General features: G+C 35.7%; 2 protein-coding genes across 5 annotated transcripts in view; both read left to right on the top strand.

The window, feature by feature from the left end:
- Positions 1–11,147, top strand: part of LOC132111328 (C-terminal-binding protein 2-like) — a 43,830-nt gene extending 32,683 nt beyond the window's left edge. For 2 of the 3 annotated variants that reach the window (XM_059518530.1, XM_059518529.1), the window contains 8 exons: positions 3,233–3,387; positions 4,519–4,663; positions 5,685–5,891; positions 6,765–6,979; positions 7,064–7,194; positions 7,484–7,611; positions 7,898–8,012; positions 10,474–11,147. In XM_059518530.1, coding sequence (XP_059374513.1) covers positions 3,233–3,387; positions 4,519–4,663; positions 5,685–5,891; positions 6,765–6,979; positions 7,064–7,194; positions 7,484–7,611; positions 7,898–8,012; positions 10,474–10,654 — 1,277 coding nt within the window. In that variant the 3' untranslated portion in view covers positions 10,655–11,147. Of the gene's footprint in view, positions 1–269; positions 859–3,232; positions 3,388–4,518; positions 4,664–5,684; positions 5,892–6,764; positions 6,980–7,063; positions 7,195–7,483; positions 7,612–7,897; positions 8,013–10,473 lie in introns of those variants that run through there. The other variant, XM_059518531.1, reaches the window with a different exon arrangement.
- Positions 11,148–14,324: 3,177 nt separating this feature from the next.
- LOC132111996 (keratinocyte-associated protein 3-like) lies at positions 14,325–18,159 on the top strand. 2 transcript variants are annotated; one of them, XM_059519595.1, is made up of 6 exons: positions 14,325–14,462; positions 14,825–15,009; positions 16,116–16,175; positions 16,569–16,766; positions 16,877–17,011; positions 18,032–18,159. In XM_059519595.1, the coding sequence occupies exons 1-6, from the start codon at positions 14,450–14,452 to the stop codon at positions 18,125–18,127; spliced, it is 687 nt and encodes a 228-aa protein (XP_059375578.1). In that variant the 5' UTR covers positions 14,325–14,449; the 3' UTR covers positions 18,128–18,159. The 2 variants fall into 2 exon arrangements, with proteins under 2 accessions (XP_059375578.1, XP_059375579.1); XM_059519596.1 differs by lacking the exon at positions 16,116–16,175.
- Positions 18,160–21,577: the final 3,418 nt, after the last annotated feature.

Genomic DNA, 21,577 nt, shown 5'->3' with positions numbered 1-21,577 from the left:
TTGATGTTATTTCAAACAAAGATTTTTCCTATTGTTTCTTTTTTTTAGCCTTATTTGTTAGTTTGGTCATTTTTAGTTTAACCTTCTTTAACCTTCATTTTGCTTCTTTCACAGAGCACACACACATATACGGTGTTCACATTACATGAGCCAAATAAATACCATTTTAACAGACAGAAGTGACTGTCATTTTCTAGCATAGAGGGATGGTGAATAAAATAGGGGCAGAAAAGCAGGCGGAGATATGTGAGTGGAAGGGAGAGGCTGGCAGTCTCTAACCACTGTGGTCTCCAAATCATAAATTTGAGAGCGAGGGAGTGTGGTTGAGGGAAAAAAAAGGAGTGGGTCAAAAAAAAAAGAGCAACAGAAGGGGGAGTGATTGGAAGCTTGAGGAGTGGAACGGCACAACTCATTTGCACTGGCACTTGTGTGGGAATTTTTGACCCTCTCCCTCTTTCCGTGACTCTCCTCGACTCGGCTAGGCGTAATTATTCCTCTCCTTTTTCACCTTGAGGGATTTGTTCTAAAATGAGACAAGAGGGGAATGAAAACGGCAATCAAGATGGACTAACCAAGAGCGAGAGGCTAGAACGAGAACAAGGAATGAAAACAACAGGCTCTTCTATCTGTCTCTGAACGCTTCGCTTGCTGAGCGACTGACCAAAGACGAGCAGATATCTCCACTAACCCACATATGGGGGAGTGAGCGAGCGACAGACAGACAGCGAGAGGAGGGAGAGACCCCCAGGACACAATCACAGGAGAACGTTTTTTTCTCTGCCACCTCCCTCCATTTTTTTTCTCCCCCGTTTTTTGGGCTGCTCTTCATGGGAGGAATGTGGAGGCAGCATTTTCCAGGCAAGACGCATGTTTCTGAAATCGGCCAAAAGAAAAAGTGTGCATGAGTGTGTGTGTGTTTGCATGCATGCCTAAGTGTGTGTGTGGTGTGTGCACAGTTCTCAGTGGTGTCACAAGCGCATGTCTTGGCTGCTGTCTGTGACACATCTGTAAACTAGTTTGCGTGTGTGTGCAAACACACACAGTGTATTGTGCGCCTGACTACTTATCATTAGTGTGTGTGTGTGTTTGGCAGTCAAATCCCTGGCTAATATATCAGGAGGGGTGGAGAGAGCAGAAAAAGTGACGCAGCACAGATACGCTCTTATTAGACACTAACACATGTACCTGGTTTATTTCAGGTCCTGGACTACCTTTCAGTGATCTGACTGTTTTAACTGCTTTTCCTGCAAGTGTCTATTTGGTTTGGAGCAAAGAAGTGTGTTTTTCATTTCAGAATGATTTTTTGTTATTTGTGCATGCATGTGTGTTTGTGTGTGTGTGTATATTGTGTGACGGTGAGAAATGAGGTTGCTTGGTTACCACAAGCAGCAGTTGACAGTGAGGTGAGGCACTTGGCTGCCAGATTTTTTTTTTTTCAGAGATTGCTTGTCACACACACTCACACACATATACACACACTTATTAAAATCACAGTGGCACACCTAAGCGTGAGGTGGGGAAACTCACTCATACAGTGTGATTTACACGCTGCCATATTACAACACACACACACAGATCCATGTCAACGCGGCTCTATGGAAAAATCTCCTCATTTCCTTTTGTTTTTACAGACTTTTATTTTTCATGGGATTTCAAAGAGAGTATTACATTTCTCTCACTCGCTCTACTTTCATTAGTTTCACATGCATTACAGTCATAGTTCACTCAAAACTAAAATAATCTGTCATTATTCACTTATCTTTGTGTTCTTTCAAACTTTGACGGAACACAAATGGAGATGTTTGGTAAAATGTTCATGCTGCAAAAAAGCACCCTAAAAGTAGTCTATATATATTTATATTTATCGCAAAATAATACATGTGTTTGCTTATCTTTGCCTGCAGGTCTTAAATATAATGCTTATTTGATTTTTCCACATTGTGATTGGTCACATGACATACAAGAACCAATGGTGTTCAGTATTGGTCAATGAAAATAAATCTTAGTATTTTAAGATACACTTACTTGACTTAAAGCAAGTTTATCCTTAAAACAAGAAATCTGACAGCTTTGTAAGAAAAATTTACTTTATTAATTTAAGGGGAAACAATTTTTTTTCTTATCATAATGTGGAGGGTTATCATAGTTAACTTAAACAGAAACTAAAATCAAAACCATAAAAATAAACATTTTCATTAATTAAAATAAATGTTAACTGAAAATAAAATACAATATAAAAAATCAGCTATAAATCAAAGTTTATATATTTTACAAAAATATATACAAATTTTATAGCAACTAAAAATAACAACACAAAAAATTCATACAGTTTTAACTAAAATTGAGATGCAAATGGAAAATATAAAAACAAACCCTGAAACAAAAAGAGGGTACAGTATGTAAAAAAATCTATCCTCGCTGGGAGAAAACTGGAAAGACTTCCTGATAGCAATAACAATTAAAAAGCCTCTCATCTCAGAAATCGATGTTTCGTCTGTATATTTTGTCCTCTGTGATCATAGTAATTGTGAAGATGTTCATGGAGAATAGCTGAAGGGCCAAGATTTCCCCTGTCGCTCTCTTATTGGATAATTCCCCAGCTGCTCTTTGATTGGATTATGGGCGTGTACTGCTTAGCTCAGGCTCTTGTTTGTTTAAACATCACTGAGTTTAAGTTTATCTTCGTTGTTCTTGTCCAAAAAAGCTTTTAGAGCCTTGAAATTGTTTATGGGTTGGAAAATGAACAGTCGGCAGTTTTGTGAACATTGATTGGTTGAGCACCTTCATGAAGGAGTGTGTGTGTGTGTGTGTATCTGTCTTCTGAGAGCCCAATCGTCTGTCCTTCCCTCTCTGATTTCTCCCGCTCTGATGTAGCGATTGCTCCAGCATGTCATTTGTGTTTCTGTTTGATGTGTCCACTTCTCATTTAAAGCGTGCCAGACCCCTGCTCTCTCACATCGATCTCGCTTCCCTCCAAGAGACCCAACTCTGCCTTAAAATCTCCCACACAATCATTTTTTAATAATAATCTGGTAAATAATTCTCATTTGAAGTCCTCTCTAAATAGGTGGTGGAGAGTGAAAAGACAGAAAGCAGAGAGCAAGATGTCCCCCCAAAGGCTATTAAATCAAATATATTCATAACTCTGCTCAAATGCTGTAATCTCCATGACAACAAGACACATGGCAGGAGGGCGAACGGGAAGTTCACGCTTCTCTCTCTCTCTTTGCAGGTATAAGGCCGCAAATCATGAACGGTCCGATGCATCCTCGGCCGCTGGTCGCTCTGCTGGACGGGAGGGACTGTACCGTAGAGATGCCCATCCTGAAGGATTTGGCCACTGTAGCATTCTGTGATGCTCAGTCAACGCAGGAAATTCATGAGAAGGTCTGCTTCAACTATTTTTTCCTGCATCACTTTTAGTTGAAAAGTATTTTAATTGAAAATTGAACACTCCAATATTGGAAACTGTAAAAAAAAAAAAAAAAAACGTGTGTATATATATATATATATATATATATATATATATATATATATATATATATATATATATATACATACACATATATAAATTATGAAAAATTATGTATGCATATTTGTGTCTCATTGGACTGTCTCATTTATTTATTGATGAATTGATTTGATTTATTTCAACCTTAAGCCAATATTCAAAATATCTCAATATTTAAAAAATAAATAAACAGATAAAATACCCTAATACAGGGGAACTGCAAAATATTTATATAGATATGTAAATATAATTGGACTGTCTATATCCGAAGAACCATTATTTTGGCATTTTTCTATACTTATCTACTCCAATATTTTTTTTCTACTTAAAATTAAATCGGACTGTAAATAAATAACAAACAAGCATGCAGCAACAAATACCACGAACACTGTTTTCTGATTCACTTTTAAATAAAAGATCAAATGCACCAGCTATGAGAATCTGTTACTGACTGACTGAATAGATGATTATATGATGATGTTTAGTCAAATAATTTGTTGTAATAAATAGTATTTTATTTAAAAGAAAATTCAAATGTGTACATAAAATAGATTTAGTCTAGTATGCATACTAAACAAAATCTGTAAGAAACACTGGTTCGTGCAAACACACAGGCTGTGATTCATTTCATAGTGACCCAATTATAAGACCCACTAACGTCGCATATGTTCATTTAGTGTAGAATCTCATTGCATTGAGTTAAATTACTTCTGTTTCATCACAAGGGAAAATTGCCTGTTAAATTTAATCATGTCTTTTATTGCTGTTGGATTGAGAATGACGTGTTTGTAATGTGTGTAATTGCACAGAGTAAAAAGCAACAATTATCTGTGTGTAAATGCATGAAATGACATGTTGATCAACACGACAAGCTCATCATGAGAAATGCATTACACCCACATACTCCTCCCAGGATGCTACAAAGAAATGATTTATGTGTTCTTAATAAACAGCCCACTGCTTTGTTTTCTGATGTTTCTAGTGTGGTATAAATGTATCTGTGGCAGGTGTTGAACGAGGCGGTGGGGGCGATGATGTACCACACCATCACTCTGACCAGAGAAGACCTGGAGAAATTTAAAGCCCTCCGAATCATAATCCGCATCGGTAGTGGATACGACAATATTGATATTAAAGCAGCTGGAGAGATGGGTAAGAGCATTACAAATGCTAAGAAATGTTTCCTGGTCACAGGTTTTTGCTCTTAAAGCTCACCCAAAAATGAAAATTCTGTCATGATTTACTCATTCTTGAAGTGTTGTCTTAAAGTCAGTGGCTACCAGTAACTGTTAAGTTACCAACATTCTTCAGAATATCTTTCGTTTGACCAATAATAACAATGAAAATAATAATAAAAACAGTAACACTTAAGTTAAGGCCTTTATATATAATTCATTATAAAAGCATTTTAATGCATTAATTTTGCCTTTGTAATGCACCCTAGTATGCATTGTATTATCTAATGTATAATTTGTAACCACAGTTATAAAACATTTGTAATGCTTATCTATTGATTGTTACATAAGCATATGACAAACAACCAGAAGCAGATGTAACAAGGAATCTGCAAATAGTATTATAATGCGTTTTAACTTTTGTTACATTTGGAAAAAAAAAATGCATTACAACATATGTATACCGATGTAATGGATTATACAAAAATGTTTTTTTTTTTTTAGACAAAAAATCTAATTGATAGATGGTAATGTAAAAAGCCTTAGCACATAAAATGCAGAATTTCTAAGGTGTGTTTTGATTCTAAATGCTCATATAGTTTGATACTTAGTGTCAAGATGCTCTCCTCACAGAAAACACAATACTGACATCAAATACTGCTTAACTCAAGAACCAGGTTCAATGGTTTTTGAGAAATACAAAGTACTTTGTAAGTAGTGAGGATAAGTTGAATGTTTGAGGAGTCAAACAGAGATGAGAAGACCATCAGAGACAGAAAGGTGGGCTAATTGTTCCTCTGAGACAGATGTTTTATATGGTTCAAATAAAAAGAGCAATATTACAGATACCGCTTAATACAGGTTGAATCCATGAATGGAGAGAAGACGTGATCAGGGGTTAATAGACCATCTAATGCTATTTGAATCTGGTTTATGGAGTGCTTTGATATGTAAATATGAATCTTTTCATGTTGCCTAACATTTGTGCCTGTCGGCAGGTATTGCAGTGTGTAATATTCCATCAGCTGCTGTGGAGGAGACGGCAGACTCAACGCTGTGCCACATCCTGAACCTGTACAGGAGGAACACCTGGCTGTACCAGGCCATGCGTGAGGGCACACGGGTCCAGAGCGTGGAGCAGATCAGAGAGGTGGCGTCAGGGGCCGCCCGCATCAGAGGAGAAACACTCGGACTTATTGGCTTTGGTGAGGGACAGAAACACTAAAACATTCAAATATTTTACCAATGTGTTGTTGTTAATAACTAAAACTATATAAAAATTATTAATTGAAATAATGTATTAAATAAAATATAAATATTATTATATAACGTAAAAAATAAAAGTTTGCAAAAATAGTCTTGGAAAAATGACTACATCTACAACCGAATTAAAGTTTTGATTCAACTTAATTCAAATTTACAAAAAATTACTAAAACCTAAACAATACTTTAAAATAAAAACTTATGATATATATTAAAATATAAAATTATATTAAATATAAAAGTCAAAATATAAATATTGTAGTTGTAGTTGTAAATATGCAATACTAAAATGACAGTTATGCTATTGTGGTAAGCATATAATAATAATGCAATGATAAAAAAATATTGCTTTTATTTCATAATCATAAAATCAAACTAATTGTTATTATTTATTATTAATATATACACAAATAAACTGATTTAGTTATATTTATAGTTGAATGAACATAATCTTATTTACTGTTTTTGTAACTGTGAAGTCATCACAACTATGAAATAATGCAAATTAAATTATGGGAATTATGTAGAGATCAAAAATCGTCATATGTTTATATTCAGATATAGGCATAATTTATTACTGTATACAAGACTAATTTCAAGCATTCAAGAAAAATTGGATTAAGTCACAGGTAGACCCAGTATGACATGAAGATGTTACAGGAATAGTTCAAATAAAGGATGTCATCATCCATCCATCCATCCATCCAACAGATTTCATATAATTAAAGTCAGTGATGACAGTTTTTCCAAGCTCTAATAACGACAAAAAAAACGAGTTATATGTGTCATTGTAAAGTCACTTCTCTCTTTCCTAGGCCGATCGGGACAGGCAGTGGCCGTTCGAGCGAAAGCATTTGGCTTCAATGTGATCTTTTATGACCCGTACCTGCAAGACGGTCTAGAACGATCACTGGGTGTCCAGAGAGTTTACACCTTGCAGGACCTCCTGTACCAGAGCGACTGTGTGTCTCTCCACTGCAACCTAAACGAACACAATCACCACCTCATCAACGACTTCACCATCAAGCAGGTACATTAGCCACAAACCCATTCCTGCTATCATGAGCTCCATCTAGTGGCTGTTGTGTGAACATCATGTATGATGTTTGGTTAGATGCGACAGGGAGCATTTCTAGTCAACATAGCACGAGGGGGTCTGGTGGATGAAAAAGCCCTGGCTCAGGCTCTCAAAGAGGGCAGGATACGGGGGGCCGCCCTGGACGTTCACGAGTCTGAACCCTTCAGGTATCATTTGTAATGACATACTAATTGTAATACAATCTCTGTGTTACTTTGCCTTAAGAAAATTGGATGCAACTCCAAACATTTCTTCAGCTGCACCTAAATTTGCATACTTTTATTTCTATATAATATGCAACATTAGGATTTGTGCATCCTAGCTTTGCATCACAGGAATAAATTAAATTTGACAACATATTCAAATAGAAAATAGTTGACGGTAGTGTATGCACATGATCAGTGAAGTAGTAAAAATGAGATCTAGTGTGCAAAGTGAGATGTGTCTTTCTCTCAGTTTTTCTCAGGGTCCTCTGAAGGACGCGCCCAATCTGATCTGCACCCCTCACACGGCATGGTACAGTGAGCAGGCCTCACTAGAGATGAGAGAGGCAGCGGCCACTGAGATCCGCAGGGCCATCACCGGTACAAAATCTCCCACTGACTTCATTTCTTAGAATGTTTGCTATTCAAAATGTAACCACATCTCACGAGATTATCATCATAGAACATTATGATTATCAATGCTTTATTATGGTTAACTGCATGTGAACTGAAGGGGGAAGATTTTTTCTGTCTCTCTCACTTCTATCTCTATCGCAAAACTTTTTCAACTTTCTTTTTTACCTCAAACGTTAGTCTTTCGCTGCCTAGCAAGCACCCGTCCTATTGTACATCAGTCAGCATGTCTCGGTTTTGTTCTGGGTTTCAGGTCGTATTCCAGATAGTCTCCGAAACTGCGTCAACAAAGAGTTTTTTGTGACTACGGCGCCGTGGGGGGTGATGGAGCAGCAGGTACATCCGGAGCTCAACGGCGGAGCCTACAGGTGACAAAAGAGATTTTAAACATGCACAGAACGCCATCTATTTTTTCATACTTCAGCAATTTTATCATACTGTCCATCCTTGAGTTTTTTACCATCCCAAACATCCTCTTTTCTTGGATTGAGAACTGGTTCTTATTTAGAATAATTTTAAATAATCTTTTAAATAATTTTCTTAATTTATTTTTAATGACAATGAATATTTTGAATTAATTGTAATACATTTTTGAATTTTCGTAAATTATATAAATTGTATTTAATTGTATATATTTTTATAATATCTGAACTATTCCTATACTATAATATACTTAAAAGTAAAACTGCCAGTGATATTAATTTAGAAAGAATATATTTTGTATTATGTTTATTTTTCCAACCACATTGGCAAACCTTTTTTTTATTTTTATTTTTTTATTTGTCGTCAATATAAATCTAAAATAATTTGGTAAGATTTATGATCTTAAAACAAGAAGAGCTATTTGCCAGTGAGAGACATTCAGAAAAGTAAATAAATAAATGGTACAATATTAAATAGTAGATAGATAGTAATATCTTAATAAATGGTATAATAAATATTATTTGTTAATTAATAATAAATATGAAAAAAAATAGTAATAGAAAAGGTGAATAACTGCCACAAAAGGACTAAATCAATAAAATTGTTGATAAACAAATTCAATCTGAATCAAAACCGGATTCATTCAATTCTGTCCAATCCCTGCTCTTTTCCCCACTGGACTCAAGATCACTCCTTCCTCGCTGTGAGATGAAAACTCAACAAATTCCTGAATTCTTTTGTATGAGTAGTCAAGCAGTACTGCGACTGTGTTCAGCTGTGCAGATGTGCTTCATTAGTTCATCCCTGTGCAGTGAGTGTTATCCCTCCAGATCACCATATGCAAATAGACTCAAACGAGACTGCCGTCTTTCCCTGTGAAACACATAAATTAACTTCGACAGCATCACCTCTAGATTTACACCCTATGACCCTTCTGAGCATTTCCCTAAACTAACACCTCATTCTTATGCATTTAACTCTCCAACCCACACATAAAAATACACACACATACACACACACACACACTAACCAACCAGTCTGATTGCTTCTCTCGCTCAGCAGAGTGGCCCAGCCGCTACCAGCCGTTTCTCCTGGCGGCCTGCAAGACAAAATGTATACCTAAACAATGACAGGTAACTACTTCCAGCGTACTTAAACAACGAGCTCAAGACGCAGTCCAAATATCTCTAAATGACACAACAAAATGATGTCTGAAACATTAACAATATCCTAATTTTGATTCGTCACTATTATTATTACATTTCTCATTCTCATAGGACATTCAAATATCATGCGATGCCTGCTAATTGTTTTCTCATTAGTTCTACTATTATTTTAATCTGTAATATTTTCTTCGTGTATTTAGCTGTGTTGTTCGTGCATTTGATTTGTTCAATAAGACTTTTTTTTTACGGGGGTCCATTTGTGCCACTTTTATTTGAGAATTTGAGAAAAATTATTTTGGAGTTCAGTAATTGTACCTGATGAATCACATGATAATGTAAATGTTATGACTGTTATCCATTAATTTTCATCTTTAGAAATATCTAAATTGTTGTATATTTAATCAGTTTCTACATTGATATGGTGATTTCTTGATGTAATCTTTAATGTGCATTATTTACATTTTTTTTTTCTTTATAGACTTTTTTTTTCATCTAATTTTTATGTTTTTAAACCATATTAAATGTAGAATTCTTTGATTTAAATATATGCCTTTTAAGATCAGTAAAATGGATACATTTAAGACTCTTTTGTTGGCCAAGACTGAATGTATTTGATAAAAAAAATTTATGGAAATAAAGTATACTGTAATATTTTGAAATATTATTACAGTATAAAATAAAAACATTTTAAATGTATTTTTACATGATTTTCAGCATCATTACTCCACAGTCATCAGTGTCACATGATCCTTCAGAAATCATTCTAATATGATAATTTGCTGCTGAAGAAACATTTATTGTTTTTATCAGTGCTGAAAACAGTTGTGCTGATTCATATTTTTGTAAGAGCCGTGATTATTTAATGAATAGATAGTTACAACATTCATTTGAAATGGAAATCTTTTGTAACTTTATATTAATATTTACTGTGACTTTTGATCTTTTTAATGCATCCTTGCTGAATAGTGTTAATTTCTTTAAAATCTTACTGACCCCAAACTGTTGTATGGTTGAGTATAAAGTAATGATTTGTTTTTGTCTGCAGAATTAATTTAAAGCATTTAAGCTGAAGTCTTGAGGTCAAATAATTTAAGAAACATGAGAAACATTCCCATCAAATGTGCCCAAACTTTTGCAAGAGTATAAATTATAAAAGTTTCTCAGCCAAAGTGAAGCTTCTGCATCTGTAATCATGTGGTAAAGGGCAGAGCATAAAGCGATTTTCTCTGTATTTTCTCAGGTTTCCTCCTGGTGCGGTGGGTGTGTCTCCTGGTGGCATGGGTGGACAGATAGAGGGCATAATGCCCGGCGGGGTGCCCGGGGCCCATCCCCTGCCTCCGGGCACCCAGCCCAGCCTTGCCCCATCCCCCACCCAGCTCCTCAAACACAATGACCATAGAGAACACCTCGCCAAGTCATAACCACCTGACCACTGACCAACAGTCATTCAGCAAAACTCCAAATCAAAGAGACTAAGAGACAGTGAATGGGTGATCAAGCAATCAGCTGCCACTAGCTGCAACAGAGACATGCTCCACGGACATCTTTCTACCATCCTGTTTTCAGTTTTAGTGTTTTTCCATTCATTTACATTTTAACCCAGGTTATTTCTGTTGTTCTTTTGAGGGGAGGACATCATTTCCACCTGTTTTATAGCAGGTGGACGGTGCTTTCTTATCAGGGGGCATGGCATGACAGAATAACCATGCCTCTTTCCTGGTGCACCACTTACAGAGTTCAAAACGATGACCGTTATCACATGCCATGCGCTTGTCTTCTTCCTCCTCGCCTTATTTACATAAACAAATCTCTCAACAGTTTCAATTTCGTTTCTTTCTTTACACCCAGAGAATTAGTGCTTGTCTTTGTTTTAGTGTTAAAAGTGAAAAAAAAAAAAAAAAAAATATATATATATATATATATATATATAGATATATATATACAGTGTATCTATTATGAGAACAGAGGTAAGGCTGTTCTTGGGCAAAAATGAAGATGAATTCTTAGCTTTTTTTCAACATTTGGCATAGCTGACTTCTTGTTTACAGAATTGCACAAATTCAACAAGCACCAGCTCAGAAACCACTCTTCTTTAAGACCCAAGAGCACACTATTTTATGGATATATCCATTGATTTCTATTCAAAATGAGTTTTCAGGATTTGAAATACAAACTGCATCGGGGTTTTAAGATGTCAGTTTTCAAAAATGGCAATTTGGATTCGAGTGAATGTCACCGTGAGGGACATGATTTTGATTTTGTGTTTGCTTTCAAAAATAAATAAAAAAATAGATGGCAGCCCCTGTCTCAGGAAGAACATTTAACGGTTACTCCAAAACACACAGCAGCCCCGTCTAAATACTCTTCTTCCCATCAGCCTACCTGAGGTATTTTTATAGATCTCCCATCCAGTGCGTTTTTGGTGTTGAATGTATGGCAGTTAAATTCAATTTGTATTGTCTAGTTTAATGTTTTTGTAACCCTACTTTCCTCTGATCCCTTGCCTGTTCCTTTTATTTTGGGTTCTTTATGTGGAAGCGCACTGTTCAGAGCTCATTGTGTTGTTTATATGCAATATTCTGAGGTCCTCGGTCAACTCCAGTCAGGTTGGTTCTGGAACTGTAGGTTTGGTTTTTAGTGTGAGTATTTGTATTTGTTTATTGTACCGAGGTGAACATTTAGCATTCAATACAGTTCAAATAAAAATGCCATTCTGAAGTTCTATACTGTGCTTGTGTGTTTGTCTCACTTTACGCACACATTTATGATACGATTTGCAGCATCTGCAGAGCAGTGACCTTCGAATGACCCCTGCATGCGTCTGGACGCCACAAGGGGTCGCTGTGGCTCTGGGTTTATAGGTTTCCTTATCCTTTGTTAATAGGCTACATTGTTTTATATTTATATACTTATTTTTGGGAAATAAATAAATGAGAAACTGGCCTTTTAACAACAACAACAAAAAAGTGTTTTTGTGGGGGTTTCAAGATGACAAAGGCTAGTTTCCATCTTATTTCTTTACCAAAAATAAGACCAAGCTGTTTGATTTTACTTGTTGATCAATTTAATGCAATATATGATATTACCTAACAGTAAAATGTCAATGTTTTTTATGTGTTCTGTAAATTTAATTAATTTTCCAGTATTCTGTTATCATCTTGTTTACCTAATGTGCCTGTGCTTTGTCCTCGGTACTCTAATATTTGCTTTGTGCTGATATTGTGGGGTGTGGCATTCAGATGACAGGACTTTGTTCTCTAGCATTTGGTCCATGTAAATCTACACAATTCAATTTTCAGTCTGTGTGGTGCAAATGCAAAAATAAAACTAATGAAAGCAAACCTTGTTTTTTGTTTTTTTTGTTTTTATCATTTGGTGGCTGAATTCCGGTGAATTCAATTTTATTCGTCTCAGTAGAACAGTGCTGTCATAGTTTGAATAGTTAGCATGGACAGACAGATGCCAGACAGTTTTTAGAGCTACCGTGAGTGTCAGGAAACTGAATCTAGTTTTGGATTAGAGCGTTGCTTTGGTCATGTGAGATGCATCACTTGTAAAATCCTTTTGAACAACATAAGGGAAAGCTAGAGTATTCCCAGATGCCAGTTTGACCAATACAGTGGCAGCATGCAATGCAAAAAAAAAAAAAAACATACGGTAAGTTTTTATATAGTATCATAGTATTAGGCTATATATTAACTATTTCAAAACAAATGATACTTTATCAGATGCATATATCATGCAATAAACCAGCAAAATTATTTTTGCAAATTTCAAAATTAAAATTAAAATTAGAGAGAATTAAAGGGAAAATCTGTGACAACGAAATGTGAGACAACTTTATGACAACGATTATTAATAGACCCCTTAAAAGTTTGTAAACATTCCAACGTCTCCGGGGGGCGGGGCTTAGCTGGAGGCAAAAAGAGGCGCGGACGCACGTTTTTAGGAGGGATTTATTAAATATGGAGGCAGAAGAAGGTTCGAAAATGTCCGAATATGTACAGTCCCTGACTCTGCGGGACCGTGACAGCTTTTTTTTTTTTTTAATTAACTCTCGCGGATGGAAGCAGGCTACCTGACCCGTATGCCATACGGCCATATTAATTACTTTTGGGTGGTATGGGGAATTTTTTCAAGGCTTATTTTCTAATGTAACCTATCGCTGGGCTAACTATGATTAGCAATGTGTATTATTTTAAGAGACCATTCAAAGGATGGCACACACATCTTTTGCTGTATGTTTGTTTAACATTTAAACTAGCTAGTGCGCAGAAGGTTGGCGACTTTTCAACATAAAACAGAAACTTGCTGATTTACTAGATAAAACCAACACACTAGTTCATATGCATATATTATTTTACCTGATATGAAGTGTGCACTGCAAACACGAGCATTATTTATGATCATCTCCGTCCAGTCTGTACGCCGTATTGCATTCAACCACAATTGTCTTCTTGATTTCTGTGAAGGAATGTCTGCCGGCATCCGGTAAAACTTTTGTTTTGAAACAAAAGTGTTCCTTCTATTCTGCAGCCAAAAACCCAACAATAAGACATTTTAAAGTCAAAACCTCAAACTTTTAGCGCACCTGCTATGAGTTCTGCCTTATGGTTTAGCCTCCAGCTAGAGCGGTGACGTCACAGTGACGTAGGCGATTAAGGGGTCTATAGATTATTAATAAAACTGTATATTAATATGCATCAATACAACACACATACACACACACACACACATATCTATATATATATATACTTGTTGGTGTTTGGCCTAATGTTACGTTAGAATCATTATTATACTCTTATACCATTTTTTCTTTAATTTTTTTATTGTTTTAGCTTTATTTTTCATTTAAATGTTAAGTTTTGAAATTTTGTTGTATGCATTTGTCATTTTTATCTAATTGCTCTATTTTTACTTAAATTTGTATAGGTAGTATTTATAAAGTTTTAGCTTTTAGTTTTGGATCTGTTTTTAGTTAGTAATTGATTGCCTTGGATAAAATCGTCTGATAAATGACTAAATAATAATAGTAATAATATACTCCAAAATAAGAGCTTTTCTGCATTCGCGTCGAGTGACGTCTGTATTCTGGCTCCTCCCACTTCCGCTGTACAGGTGAGTCGTGCGTGACGTCATCGACTATGAAGGGAGGAAACTGCGTTTGATCCCCAAGTTTTTCCTTCTAAACTTGGTTCAAATTCGCGGATACAGATATGTGTGATTTCGGTAAGACGATCATTTATTTCTTTTTATTGCAGGTGAGCTTATAGTTTAACTGAAGTGGTAAAGAACGGTGTCCGCTTATAAACAAGCATCTGACAAACGGTTAGCCTATTTGCTCTCGTGAAGTGCGTGTCTGCTGTAATGTTTACATTTTCCTAACGTTTTATTCACTGTAGAAAAGCAATGCCAATACATTGCAAAATAAATAAATTCAACTGGTGTCAGCAACTAGTTTATTGCAAAACAAGTTAATGAACGTTTAGTTAGTTCTGAGAAAAGTTCTAGAAGTATTTATTTTCTAAAGCAATAAAAAAATTTCAGTGTAATTTTTTTAAACCATTGTTTGAAAGTATACTATATTCTAGATAAGCAGAAGGGCCCTGGGCGGCTGATGAAGAAAGGACTGACCCTCATTGTTATTGGTCATGTTAATTTCATCCTGAGTGCCATCGTCCATGGCAGTGTGTTACGCCACGTATCCAAACCCAGCAATGAGATCTCAACAGAATATACTGTAACAAACATCATCTCTGTCACCTCAGGACTGCTGGTGAGTGGTTGCACTTCTGCATATTCTCTGTATATGTCCAATTTGTGGGTCCTAAATGATGCTGATTCAACTCACGCATGTAATATCCAGAATTTTCATTCAGAAAGGATCTGTTCACATGTCTGTAAACGTAAATCGGATTTGCTACTACTTTGGGTGTGCTGCTTCATCCAGTTAAGTCTGCATATTTACTTAAAGGAATATTTCACACAAAAATGAAAAACAGCAGATTTTACACACCCTCAGGTCATCCAAGATGTAGTTCTGGATGTAAATTTAGCATTACATCCCATGCTTATCAGTGGATCCTCTGCAGTGAATGGGTGCCGTCAGAATGACAGCTGATAAAAACATCACAATAATCCACATGACTCCAGTCCATTAATTAATATCTTATAAAGCTAAAAGCTGTGTTTGTAAGAATCAAATCCATCATTAAGGTGTTTTAACTTCAAAACGTTGTTGCTAGCCAAAAGATGATTTAATAATACATAATCCATAATAATGCTTCCCCTAGTGAAAAAGTCCATTCCCTGTTGCCCTTTCACATTAAAATCCACTAACATATTTGTTTAGAACAGTTTTGGACTGTTTTAGCTTGTGAATGGTGCTTGATCGGTGCATATTTCCCTTGAAGACAATCTTTTTCACTGGAGAAAGCATTATTATGTTTGGAAGACTTGTTTTAAGTAAAAAAAAAAAAAGTATTGAATGATTGATTTTTTTTTATTACAAACATGCAGCTTTTCGCTTCACATGACATTAACTGATGAACTGGAGTAGTGTGGATTATTGTAATGTTTTTAGCAGCTGTTTGGACTCTCATTCTGATGGCACCCATTCACTGCAGACAGAGGATATACATTTCTCCCAATCTATTTCGATGAAGAAACAAACTCATGTTCATAAACTGTTCATTGATGGCCTGAAAGGGTGAATAGATTTTCAATAAATATTTGTTTTTGGGTAAATCTATTCCTTCAAGCTGTTAAGAAAAGTGCACATGTATTTAACACATTAAACTATTTAGGGTTTCTGAGTTTTAATTTTCCCAAAATGCCATTGAATGTCCTCACACCTAATCATGTTAACATATTTTTCTCAAGAGCATTGCAAGTGGAATTGTTGCTATATTGGTGTCAAGGAATATAACCAACTTGAAACTGGTAAGTAGGATTTATCTAGGGTTAAATGTTCTCTTTTTTTCCCAGAAATTTCCCGGCTGGCATTTCAGAATCACCTAAAATGTTCAGGTTTTGGCTTTGTTTTCTTTGTTTTCTTATTGATGTGCTCCCTACAGTCCTCATTCTATATATATATATATATATATATATATATATATACATAATATATACATACATATATAATGTGTGCATTTAGAATTTCATACATATATAATGTGTTGCAATTTAGAAATCCCAACCAGGCCATGTCTGGCAAAAAAAGAGGACGTATGGTCATTCTACCTTATCAGCATGATTGTTCTGCATACCAATGCAAAAATACCACATTCTTTCCATCTAGTTTTTAACTCTGCTCTGTTCTTCTGCTTCCTGCAGCACATCGGTCTGTTAGTGAGTTCCTTTCTGAATGCCTTTCTCTCGCTGGCGTGTTTAGTGGGGCTGATTTTGGCGATCAGTATGACCATTTCAGCCGATGGGAGCACGCTCATGAAAGGATGTAATTCCACTAACATGCCTGTGAATGCACGTTCTCCGGTCATCGTCAACTGTCCTTTTGATGCCACTCGCATCTATGTGAGTCAGTCTACACAAATGCATCTGGTGTTTTTGAAAAATTATATAGAAGTTAACCAATATGAACTTTCATCTTGTTTGTGAAGACTGAACTGCTGTTTCTCCTCCAGGATACAACTCTTGCTCTGTGGTTCACCTGTGCTACATTCACTGCACTGGAGGCTGGACTGTCTGTGTGGTGCTTTATTGTGGGTCTCCAGTTAAGAGGCATCGGACCCTGTGCTCAAACCTACATCAGAGAGCAGGTACATCTCTCAATATACATGCAAACAGCTCAGCTGAACGAACCTGCTGTTTAAGACCATAATAATGTTCATAGGGATTTTTTGTGAACTTCTAACAGATTATGGAAATGAGTTGGCATAGTTCTGAGCTCTTTACATATACATTCATGCATTTAAAGGGACTGTTCACCTAAAAATTATAGAAAATAAAATAAAATAAAATAAAATAAAATGGTGAACACCATTTTAGGTGTAGATTAGTTTGTTTCTTCATGGGAACAGATTTGGAAACATTTTACATCACATCACTTGCTCACCAATGTATCCTCTGCAGTGAATGGGTGCCATCAGAATGTGAGTCCAAACAGCTGATAAACACATCACAATAATCCACACCACTCCAGTCCATCAGTTAAAATCTTGTGAAGTGAAAAGCTGCTTGTTTTTAAGAAACAAATCCATCATTAAGGGGTTTTTTTAACTTTCAAACTGTTGATTCTGGAAAAGGTAATATGAGTCCATAATCCACAATATTTTAGTCAAAAGCAACAGTTTAAAATGAAAACTGTCTTAATGGCAGTTCATGCAGCTTTACAGGATGTTTACTGATGAACTGGAGTGGTATGGATTACTTGTGTCTTGTGATGTTTTTATCAGATGTTTGGACTCTCATTCTGACGGCACCCATTCACTGCAGAGCATCCATTGGTGAGCAAGTGATGCAATGCTACATTCCTCCAAATCTATTCCGATGGAGAAACAAACTCATTTACATCTTGGATGCAATTTATGGTGTTTTTTTTTTCATTTTTGGGTGAACTACTAAGGTAGAATAGAGCAGACATGTTTATCCAAAGCAATTAGCATTGCATTCAGAGTATACATTTTATCAGTTCATAACAGCCAATTCTAACAGCCTCTAGTGTCAGGGAGCAGAAAGATGTAAATCTGTAATGAAAAGTGATTAGTGATTTAAAAAAAAAAAAAAAAAAAGCTATAACATCACCTCTTTTTAATCGATGTGATTGAATATCATAACAGCTGGAAGAGGAGGCACTGGCATCAGGGTCAAAAATGGACCAAGACCACACGACTCAAGGCGAGCGTCTCATTGCACATCACTCTGCCAGCGCTTAGAGAGACAATCCCAATGTTGAAGTGGAAGTTTATTTAGATGCTATGTAGTGAAACAGATCATAATAATAGTTTGCATTCATACGGAGTTACATTCAGAATTTCATTTATTGATAATGGTAGATGATTTGAAGCACTGAGGTTGATACAGACTTTTTCAGTTGAACTCCAATCAGTGGGACATTTGGCCTGAATGTTTTCAGTCTACACATATAGACTATTAAAGCCAAAAACATCATAGAATATATCCATTATGGTGTTTTTTGAAACAGTTTCTGGAGTTACGTTTTGTGGTTCTTGTTTACATTGAAACACCCAACTTGTGCGTAATTTCCAAATTAAGCTTATGATTTTTTTTTTAAGTGACTGTATTCTTTTTTTTTTTTTATATGAGATGTTATTGGGCTTATTCTGTCAAATATATCAAAAAATATTTTAGTGTAAAGCAGCTGTTTTAATACCTAATGTGCCATAGAGTTCTCTATAGCCGGTAGGCTTACAAATATTCCAGAGTGTGCCAGAGCGCTGTGAGAAACGTTAATATGAGTTGGATTTAATGATGCAGAGAAAATCTCACATTCACAGATAATCCAGTATGATTAAAAGCTTTAAATATTGACATAGAGACATGACTGACACAAAGCAAAGGGGTTTCCCTCTACATGAATTGTTTCATTTTAAAAGACTGTGTTTGTGTGTTTAGAGAGCTGTAATTTTGTTTCATTGCTGACGGATTATTAAAAAGTCCTCATCTCAGTTCAGAAAATTGAAACTTTGCTGTCTACATTTCATTGTATTACTTTTAACACTGTGGTATGTTGTTGTTATCAATGTGCATTATATTTGAATAAATGAGTAATGTAACAAATTGTGTTTTCTGAACCCTTTCTCAATGTAAAAGTGTTCCATAAAGAATATTTTTTTTATGTCAGGATATAAAATACTTTTTAATATGCAGATAGTAATTCCATTTTAGATTACACAACTAGAGTTGGAAATGGTGAATGTTGTTCTTTTAAATCTAAGCTTCAACCAGGAATTAAAATACATTTTATTTTTTTAATGTTATTGTATTTAGTAGTTTAATGAACAATTTTCTAAAATGCAATTCATGTAGAATAAAAAATTTAGTTTTATAAAGCTCAACTATTTAAACAAAACTTTTTTGTCCCCCGAGGTGGATGAACAACATTAACTTTCACTGACCCTCTCATTCTTGTTCATCGTGTGATCTCACATTGGCTCGGTTTAATTCCACATGTACTGTAAGTTGATGTTGTGTTCTCAGTGTTATGGTAAAGCTGACCTCATTCTCTTCACTGCAGCTGCTGGATTGCTGGACATCTGCTGTTCACTCAGAGCCTCAGAGACTAAACCTAGTTATCTACAGACTAAATTATCAGACTCCAAACTTTATGGTTATTACTTTATTATTTTATAAAGATAAAGTGAAAAATAGACCATCAACTTACCTCTTCCGCTGGTTACTGAGGTCACAGTGAAATTTAGTATTAGTATATAAACCAATAGCCTTAAATTATATTTTGAATGGCGCATATGGCCACCCTATGCATTGTCTTTTCCTTTTCTCGCGTCTTCGCTCCAACGCCATGAGGATGCAAGGAAAGAAAATGAGGACGGAAGATTCAAAGGAATGCTTATTTGTACATTGCAATATTCTTTATTCTCATCAGCTGCGCTCAAGGGATCTGCCGTTGTATTGTTGAATTTATACGTGCATCAGGATTTTCGATAAGAAAGACTTCCGCATAGTACTCCCAAGAGAGGCTCCTCTGGAAGCATCACAAGATCGAGGATGGAGAGATGAGGAAGCATCAGTTTGAGTTTAGAGAAGTTCAACACAACCACTGTTTGCTCAGGGACTTGCAAACGTTTTGCTTCGTGTTCAAATAGTTTCGTTACAGTATAAATACATATCACTTTGCTGCATGACATTTCCTATAAATGTAACCTTCACATATTTCAAGATATGATGTCATTTTAGCACAAGTAAAGTGAGAGCATTACTGTAAACACACTTTTGTTTTCTGAGAAAACTTGTTCACCTGTGCAGGTGTTTCACACAGGACTAACATTGTTTATTCTCATGTATCATAGTGTTTAATAGCATGTGTAAAAATATTTTGTATAATCCATGCCAAGTACCTGTCAGTACTTCAGTCTGGCTTTTGTGGTCATGCAGGAACTGAACTGTCCTGTAAAAATATGTTTTATTGGCATAGCTTAGAAGTAATAGCTTTATCCTGACATTTGCATTCAGACACTCAGCAGTTTCTAAAACCATTGATCTGAAAGTTGGAGTGACAAAATTATCCCCATTTGTTGGCTCTCTACATATAGGATAGTTACAATAGTAATTAATTATTTAAATATGTTCTAGTGTACGTGGGTGAAGTGTTCACAGCCATATTGAAACTACTATATTGAGTAATACTGTGTATGCTCAAGAGTTTCATAATTTTAATAAATGTTTAATTCAGTGTTGTGTTTCAATAGCACTGCCTAATCAAATGAGTGTCTGTACAAATCGAGAGGAGGAGGAGGATGTACTTGCATGTAAAGCAACATCACCAGAACCCAGCAGTGTGTCTGTGAAGAGTAACGCATCCGTGATGGGCCTCCTTTTTTCAGTGCTGGAACAGTGACCTCTGACCCTGAGTGAGTTTACATGTGATTTCACCTGATGCATGTATTGTTGGGGCAAAATTAAATTTACTGTCATCAGCATAAGAGACAAACTCACTCTCTGTGTCTTTAAAAGGTTTTATTCTTTGCGACCTGAAGAAGGTCAGACAGTCATACAGAAACACAAATCGCTGCAGAGTGTGACAAAGACCAGAGGGCGTTCCTCCGCCTTCTGTCTCTTTTCCAAGTCAAGGTTATAAACTATCAATAGCTGTACTTTTCCACACATTGAAAGAAAATCAAAAACCCAATACTATATCATTCTTCTAAAGATTGGTTCCCCCAATATTTAAGGTCTAGATGACCTTCTAGGTCATGGACAGACGCCTGTGGGTCTCCCAGTTGTTTCCCTCTCAGCCCAACATGGCCCTGTGGATCTCTTTGTCACCCATACATCTTACCTAGTCCCCAAACCCATTTCTCACTGTGACTACACAGCAGAGTGTACAAGAATGAGGAAGAATGTTCCATAAGCATATAGGATCACGCAAAAATCAATAATAAAAAAATGTTCTACCACAGTTTCTCACTTTTTATCATCCATTGATAACTAATAAAAACAGAAATGCATTGCCAATCTTAAAACTCTTACTACTTTACCAAGATCTAATGTAATAAAATCAAAATAATAATAATAATAATAATAATAATAATTAAGCAAATTTAAAATATCACATCACATGTATACTCTTCATCTCTGATTTTTTTTTTATAAATGATCACTCTCTTAAATTCGTGAAGGAAGTC

This window comes from Carassius carassius, chromosome 31 (genome assembly GCF_963082965.1).
Source record: "Carassius carassius chromosome 31, fCarCar2.1, whole genome shotgun sequence".
Lineage (NCBI taxonomy): Eukaryota > Metazoa > Chordata > Actinopteri > Cypriniformes > Cyprinidae > Carassius > Carassius carassius.
The sequence above is the reverse complement of the archived record's forward strand: the minus strand, read 5'-3'. Positions and strand labels throughout refer to the sequence as shown.

Coding starts and splice junctions, on each gene's coding strand:
- LOC132111996 (XM_059519595.1), top strand. Junction 15,010..16,115: donor CTGTCACCTCAGGACTGCTG/GTGAGTGGTTGC, acceptor ATTTTTCTCAAG/AGCATTGCAAGTGGAATTGT. Junction 16,176..16,568: donor ATATAACCAACTTGAAACTG/GTAAGTAGGATT, acceptor TGCTTCCTGCAG/CACATCGGTCTGTTAGTGAG.